This window comes from Apteryx rowi, unplaced genomic scaffold, assembly GCF_003343035.1.
Source record: "Apteryx rowi isolate R43461 unplaced genomic scaffold, aptRow1 scaffold_345, whole genome shotgun sequence".
NCBI lineage: Eukaryota > Metazoa > Chordata > Aves > Apterygiformes > Apterygidae > Apteryx > Apteryx rowi.
Genome location: NW_020449919.1, coordinates 312479 through 320962, shown reverse-complemented (window position 1 = coordinate 320962; position 8484 = coordinate 312479). Strand labels below are relative to the sequence as shown.

The following is an 8484-nucleotide window of genomic DNA, read 5'->3' as shown; positions in this document are numbered from 1 at the left end:
TGAGTTTTGCCAGGAGCTCCTTGCTCATCCATGCAGGTCTCCTGCCTCCTTTGCTTGACTTCCTACTCATAGGGATGCACCGCTCTTGAGCCTGGAGGAAGTGATACACATACATAATTTACAAGTGCAGCTACATGTCTATAAGGTCACTCTGCCTATAAGACCCCAAAAGAAAGAAGATAACACCCTCTACAACAAGAAAGAGGAGCACATAAGCTTCAACTTGAACTTCTCAAAATATAGGGTGATTCAGTTGGAAATTAATTCTATTAATCAAGTAAAATCAGTAGGAAAATCTGCAATTTTTTACTATGTACTTCAACATGATCTTAAGTAAGCAATTTTTGAGCAGAAAAGTTAGCACATAGTGAATTTGTGCTTTTTGTGAATTTATGAAAAATATAAAATTAAAAAATAAAGGTGAGATTATGTAGATAAAAGGAGTATTAAACTTTAAAATAATTATTTTAAAGACAATTGTTTCAACAGATTGAGAAGATTCAAGAAGAAATCATACCGACTCTCATCCTCTGAAATATTTTTCTTAATATAGCAAAGGAGAGAGGCAACTTCCTGCAAGAATATGCACTAGTAAGCAAGGAGAATTATTTACATTCATGAAATTATACATCCTAAATGGAAAGGACTATAGACAGATTTGGGTAGTAATCTAATAATAAAAGACCACATCTTGTCTACTGATAGTGTATGAAGTGTTTTAGAGATTTCTGGGCTAGAAGGGTTTCTTAGCAGTCTCTCAACAAGGACAAGGCAGACTTTGGCCTCTGAGGCTTAGAACACCACCTCTCTGAAAATTTTGAAACTGACATGTAGATAATGTGATAGCTTTAAAGCTTGTTTAAATATCAGAACAACTGAAAATATTATAAAAAAATGAAGCGTCCAATAATAATACAAAATCCTTGCTGCCAGCAGTTCTTAGTGTCCTCTGCTGGCTATTTAATTCTTGCCAGAAAATAAAGAAAAACCCAGCTCTGTGCCAGACAGTTGAATTCAGCTACTCTTCCGACAGAAGTATAATAATAGCTAGTAGAAAATTTGTTTTGACTACAGGATATGTTAAAGCAGCTGCCTATAGTCTCAAAGCAGCGGATAGCATCTGTGAAAGTATTTAATACCACAGCAAGATTCCAAGTTACAGTAGTTTTATTCTTCTGCAGAGTATGACAAGGTGAGAACTGATCTTGTAAACCTCAGTGCAGATGTGAAATAATGAGATGCCAACAAGATGCATCCTAATGGTATTTCCTTGTAGACTTTGGAGAATTTAGCTCTATGTAGGGAAGTAACATGACTAATAAGCAACTTCATGAGTTATAACTCATATATATCAAAACTGAAAGAAATATTTTCAATTGTTAAAATTGAATGACATCTGTTTTTACCCAAAATGGACAACCAACAGAACAGAAAACTGGAATCTCTAAATTCTTCTCTCAGTATTTGTCATTGACCTAATCTTTTGGTTTTGAGAAAGTAAGATACTCCAATTCATAATACAAAATCATATAAAGTAAGGTAGCTACATCTTTTTATGAGCTTCACTAACAGAAAGACTGTCATCTCTTACTCAGCACAAGAGACTAAAGCATATAAACAAAGCACAAACAGAATAAATCTATTCCAACTCAAACAACCCTCAACATGATGCAGAAGAGAGTCTATACTCTAAAGTCTTAAACAAGGCTGTTGTACTGCATATTGCCAGCCTGTTTCTACTTAATAATTTCAAYCTGCAAGAAAAATGATGAATGGTGTTTGATTCACCTATAAAAACAAACCATAACCACTGCCCAAAACCCAGATACATGAGCCAACTGACAACACGCAAGGTAGTAAACAAGACTGTGTGATGACCAGAAACTCTGAGGAAAGAAAGCCTTCTTTTTTCAGAGATTTGGGCCAGCAGCAAGAACACAGTGACGCCTGGTAATTTTGGGGAGCACACTCTGGAGACCACTGTTGTTCAACAGCTTTGGACAAATGCAGACAGACAGAATGCACACTTAGCATATTTGCAGATGACACTAAACTGTGTGTGTGKGGGGGGGGGTGCAAGGGCTAGTTAACACAACACATAGTAGCACTTCAAACAAAAGATGATTGGGCCAACAAAAAACTCATGAGGTTCACTGAAGCGAAACATAAAATTTTGCTCCAGCATCAGAATAATAATAGCCTAGACTGGGAACTGACTGAGTACCAGCCCTGCAGAAAAGAATCTGGATCTTATGGTGGACACCATGCTGAATATGAGGCGACAGTGTATTCTCATTACAAATAATACAAACCACATACTGGGATGCATTAGAGCTGTATGACAAGCAAACTAAAGATAATAATTCTCTTCACCTACTTTAAACTGGTTAAGCCTCACCTGGAATATTTTGTGCAGGTGTTGGGCCCCCAGCTCTAGAGATGTCAAGAAACTGGAAAGGGTTCAGCAGAGAGCTACCACCATGGCTTGAGCCTAGACCACACGATCCGTGACAAGAGGTTGAGGGAGCCTAGACAGTCATCTAATGGCAGCCTACAGCTACTTAAAGGGTAATTACAAAGTCAGGAGAGCCAAACTTTTCTCAGTGGTGGCAGATGTGATATAGCAAGAGACAACAGCCACAGATAACAGCTTCAAGGGTTCAAACTGCATATTGGGAAAAACTTTTCACTAAGGTAGTGCAGCAGTGGAACAGGTTGCCCAGAGAGGTTGTAAAATCTCATTTCCTGGAGGTTTGCAAGAGTCAGATATACAACATCATGGCTGACATAATCTACTGTTGGTGATTGTCCTTCTCTCAGCAGGAGGTTGGACTAGATGACATCCAGTAGCTCTTTCCAAACAACGTTTCTTTTATGCTAAAGTTATGTCAGGCAGGCCAAAGGACGATGGAGGAAGAYAGAAGAAGCATAAAAAAGAGTGAGTGTTAAAAAACAATAACCAAGATTCAAAGGTGAATTTAAGACCAGATCTAAGCAGAATCGCTGTAAGAAAAGAAACTAAGTGATAATAGAATGGACAAGGTTTGGACCCAAAATTAGGAAGGAGGAGAAAGTTTATCCCAAATCAGTTTATTTGAAGGTAAGTATATTATTAATTTTTCGGAACCCCTACTATTTTATTGCATTTGAGGAATATAATAAAGAATCTTAAATAACTTTAATCCCAGAGAAGTAACAGTTAATACAGCAATTCTAGGAAGTTGGAAATGAGCCAATACTATTATTAGAAAACTCCTGGAAAACAATGTTCTGTCACCACTGCTTTTATGATTACACAAAACTTTCTTGAGCAGTCTAAGGATTAATTTAAATCTAGCCCCTGCAGGGAAATGTTTTAGTACTAAAAGACAGTGCAATAAATTTAATAGAAAAATCTTTACTTCACTTACAGTTAATTTTACCAAAGTTTTTGAAGACATAGAGCTGATTTAACAGATGGAAATTTTGATTATACAGCTGTTATTATAAAAGGGAAGTGCTGAAGGAATATATTTCTTTAAAATCATGCATAACCTCTAATTTTGTTATTGATAGACTAGATTCTTCATGTGATGAACTATGCACATCTCAGTAACTAATGAACCTAGGAATTCAACATAAAATTCCGCATATGAAAGTGTTACCAATTGGATGTAGTCATTCAAGAAAACTAATTTGACAAACGCTTCTTTTCTTTGTAATCTGGACTATAATTAGCGGGTTAGGTTACCTGACAAATATTGCTGTAATGAAATATACAGTGTAGAAGAATTGTTTTGATCTGGAGTCTCATGGGGCTTTGAAAACAGAAGTGCTGAATACACAGTTCATAAAAAGTGTCTCTTTTAACTCACACAAAAACATGCATAATCTCTAACAATGCTTTTCAGTATTAATATTATTTCTGTAAATATATGACAAAATATGACATTTTTTATTTTTACCTTCACCAAAATCTGGCAGCTTTGTTTGTGATTTGCAAAGGACTTTGCAGTAAATTACATGAGCTACCTCATCCTGTGCATGTAAATTTTTGGTTTCTAGAAAACCAAATTACTATACCAAAGTGTATATGCCTAAATATGAAATCCATATGACCAAGCAGTTAATTTGTAACATTTTCTATAAAATAAAAAATACACCATCTCACTCTTCATTGGCACTTTGTGCTGGAACTCAGTGAATTTTCAAGTTAGTGCACATTTTTTTTAATCACTCTAGGTATAGGAAAATCTGTAAACAACATGGATTAGTGGAGAAGGTAGAATGGCTAAGAGGAACAGATCATGCTACACATGAATTTTAGGCCATCATTCTAAGGGTTTTCATAAATGAAAGGCGACATGATCAAACTGAATAGCAGAAGCAGTTACAGATACCACAATATGGTGGTACCACACTGCTGCCTCCACTACTTTTGTCATGGCAGGACCACCTAATCTGTTCATGAATCACCTCCTTAATTGCTATGGTTTTCAGCCTTGTATTGAGCTTGAGTCGCGCATGACCAGAAATCCAATTACAATCCACTTTTACATGTTCTTCAGAGCCCATTAACATTAAAAGGGGCCCACATACGATAAAAATATTTTGGTTAAAGAAGCTTAAATACAGGAGGTTTCCACCCTCCTCTTTGTATCACTAGTGTTATTTAAAATATTCTTATTTAGAATAATCAAATAAAGGCCAGGCTAACAAGATTTGGCTTTTTTTTTTTTTTTTTATTTGTGATCTTGCTTTGTATTGTCTCTTACGGAAAAAGTTACAGCTGAGTTTTTAGCACCAAAGACAATGGCAAGATTCAGACCTAACTTCAGTGCAAGTAATGTTCCTTTTTCCCTTGCAGTTGTGACTTCTGAAGACACATTTAAAAAAAATTGGGCATTCTATACTCTTTCACTTTAAAAATATATTTAAGATTTACTGAGGCATATCAATTTCCTATTGGTCATGTAACCTGCTAATCACTTCAGTAAATGATCTTTTAAATTCCAGTATTTTTTAAATTATTATGGGATGTCAGCAGAACTACCTTGAAGCTGCAGGWAGATAAATTTGGGGTAGTAAGTCCTAGAATACTTTACCAAAGGTTTTGGTACCATAGTATGTAAACATTTTTTACATTAGATAATCACAAGTACCTAACAAAATGTTTTCTAAGTGAACAGCAAGTTATAAATCTGGGACAGTAATTATTAATGAAGTTCTACTGTTTTTTTTTTCTTTTTCTTTTTTAAAACACAGGAAATCCCCAATAGACCTAACTGGACTTTAGGTAAGATTACAAAGATGAGTTCAAGACTCAAATCAAGAAATACTCAAAGGTTATCAAAATGCATCCACACCATGCACCGCATTTGTATTTCAACACAATTATTCATCTTGTAGACCTACTCCTGTAAACTAAAAATCAATTTTATCCCAAACTGAATGTTCGATTCATACTCACTCATACAAATTCTTCAGTGGTGAAGTTAGAATAGCTAGCTCAGAGAGCAGAGTGTTGCAGTGGCTATGTATTTTATAGATCTTGAGATCTCTGTCTTTATGTGGATTCAGAAATTCCCGTACTGAACTGCAAACTGACCAGAGCATATTTTCAGTGGACATCAAAATTGCTGCAATATCAAATCTGCAGGAAAGAAAGAGTGAAAATAATATTACTTATGATATTAGGATAGTGGCAAATTTTGGTTAAACAGAGCTTTATTCTGACAACATAAAGTATCTAGTTCATAATATGGACTTGGAAATTCATCTTCCATGAGTGGGTACTGCATGAATTCTGAGCCCATTATACAGAAAAAATGCAGCTCCCCCACAGTGCTGAAACCAGTCAACAAAAAACTTGTTAAATATGGTAATTCTTCTTCAAAAGGACAATGCCACTAGACAATAACAATTTACTTTCCAAATTACAACTAAACCAAACTAAATTTAGTTTTATTTATGATAAAATATAATTATAGTGTACATACTATTTTCAGGTCCCACTGCAGGAAAAAGGTAATGACAAGTGAACTAATTCTTCAGTTTGCAAAATTTTATGGGTATTCAAATAACTGCTAAGGAAGATAATATGATCAGAGGATATGATTACTGGATCAGTAGTCAGATAACCTGTTGATATTGGCTCATGGGCTACTGGCCTGAACGATATCAAAAAAACAAACTACGACCACAACAGAATCTCACAAGAGTATGCTGACATACATACAGTAGGTAGGAAACAGAGGGATAACACAAAATATCTAGTTTTCCAGAGATAGAACAGGCATGAAGTAGGACTTAAAAAGCACCTAAGTGCCTAGCTTCCAGTGGGTGCCTATGTCACCATCTACATTTTTAAGGAGCTTATTTTGGAAAATCTAGGCAAATGCACAGAGAAAGACTTCTATTCCAGTATTATACATCTCTAAAAAGAAACCCTTAAAGAAAGAGAAAAGGAACCCTTAAAGTACGGTATTATAAAAAAAAGTAACCCTTTGTGATGAAAATATTGAATAATAATCAAAAAATGGTTTTTCATTCTTTGAGCTGTGCATGACTGGATAACTCAGTTCACTTAGTAACAAATTCAAGAATTACCATATCAAATAAAAAAACCTTATCTACAAAAAGATGACAAAAAAATTCTTTCTTATTCAATATTTTGAAGCAGATTCATATAGAATTGTCCAATACTAGATTTAAGAAATATTGTACCAGGGCATGTTCTTCATATTTAAGTGGAATTTTCAGAAAATTTCCAGGAAAGAATCTTTCACATCAGTGCAAAGTAACTATAGCATTCTGTAATCAGATAGGATTTAGTATCTGAATATGCAGAAATACTACTCAGGAAAAAATCTTATTTGTACCTAAAGATACAGAAGGACCTAAACACTGAGAATTAGTGTAGGATTAAAGGATAGAAACAGGTACTCTGACACCAAGAAGAAAACTTGGGTTTTATTCTGACCTATTCCAAGACTGTGAACTTGGACAAATTACTTAACCCCTCTATGACATTGTCTTCCTCTCCATGATATAAAACTTATGAAGGCAGCATATAACTCTTAGCTCATTAATCATATAGTACTTCTCTTCTAGATATATTCAACCTCCTATAGATGACAGGCTCTCAAGTTTCTCACTCCCATAGCCACCATGGACTATGTCACTTTCAAAATCTAAGAGGAGGATCATATTCATTTACTAAAGAAATATACTAAACGAACGGGATAATGCATGCACAAATTTCTTCAGTCAAACAAGACACTGGATAGAAAGAGAAAGGACAGAGGATAAGCTTTCACCTGGAGACACCTGCTTTAGTATTTCTTAAGAAGAGCTCTTTCTCTGCCAAAACATAGGAACCCCAACACAGAGATGCACTCAACTTCAGTTTTCCTAAAATGACAGGGAGAAAGAATATCCTCTTCCTGCTCCCTCCTCCTGAGCTCTGGCTTCATTTTGGCAAGGCTTTGATGTGACTTAGGAGCTCCTTAACTTGAAAAGGTGTTTGTCCTATGAAAATCCAAATTCTATGGGAATAGATGGAGCTTTCTTCATGAATCAATGGCGTGATTTCCAGTCCCTTTGCTGCCAAATCTGGACAATTTCACAAAGGAGTTCTTTGATCACTGTCTGGCTTAGTATATGGCCACCAAATATACTTAAATATACCAAGTAGATTGAATTAAAATTATCCTCAGAATACATGAATTCTGTCTAATCCATCTGCTGTGTTCATGAACATTTAAATTTGAACTAAAGCAGTGTATAACAGAAAATTGAGATCACTCTCATTTTATCCATAAAAAGTGTGCATTAAATATAAAACCGTTACCTGATTTGTGGAGTTCTCTTGTAACTGGGACAGGCCTGAGAATATCTGGAGGACAGCACAGCCAAAGATTTCTCCAGTACTTCTGTAAGAATCTCCTGGGCTAACTTGGGAGGTAGAATAGTCCATAGATCATGCTGAAGAGCACAGCAGAAGTAATGCCACATCTGGACAGAGAATGAACATCTTTCCCCCTAGCAAAACCACCACACATTAAATAATAGAAACACACCTTCCAAAATGTCAGTTTAGTTCCTATGAGTCTAATTAATTCAATCTGAAAGGAAATAGCTGAAGAGTTTCAGGCACATGATGACCAAAAAATGGTCCTTGACAAGATGTGAAACATCTTTATTAATGAAGAAACACGTTCCATTTCAGTTACAAAACTAGAGTTCTGCCACAAAACTAAACCACAAATATTTGACCTCTTATATCCTTAATTAACTTAGTCTCAAAACCATACTGTTTTAGGTCAAATTTAAAAACATACACAGTATTTTTTTAGTCACTAGAATAGCCAGAATTTAATATACCAGCTTCTTTGTCCTCAACAAAAAATAATTATTTAAATTACTTAAGCATGTGTATTTCCCAAAAGTCATAACTGCCACACATAACAATGATTATGTATAATGGGGATGCAATAACAGCAG

General features: G+C 35.2%; 1 protein-coding gene across 1 annotated transcript in view; it reads right to left on the bottom strand.

Annotated features, from left to right (window-relative positions):
• Positions 1 to 8484, bottom strand: part of KIAA0825 (KIAA0825 ortholog) — a 160588-nt gene that overhangs the window by 58473 nt on the left and 93631 nt on the right. Inside the window, exons 14-15 of the mRNA XM_026072634.1 lie at positions 7832 to 8022; positions 5450 to 5632 (exon numbers count right to left, since the gene is read on the bottom strand). Of these exons, the coding sequence (XP_025928419.1) occupies positions 5450 to 5632; positions 7832 to 8022 (374 nt within the window). The remainder of the gene's footprint in view (positions 1 to 5449; positions 5633 to 7831; positions 8023 to 8484) is intronic.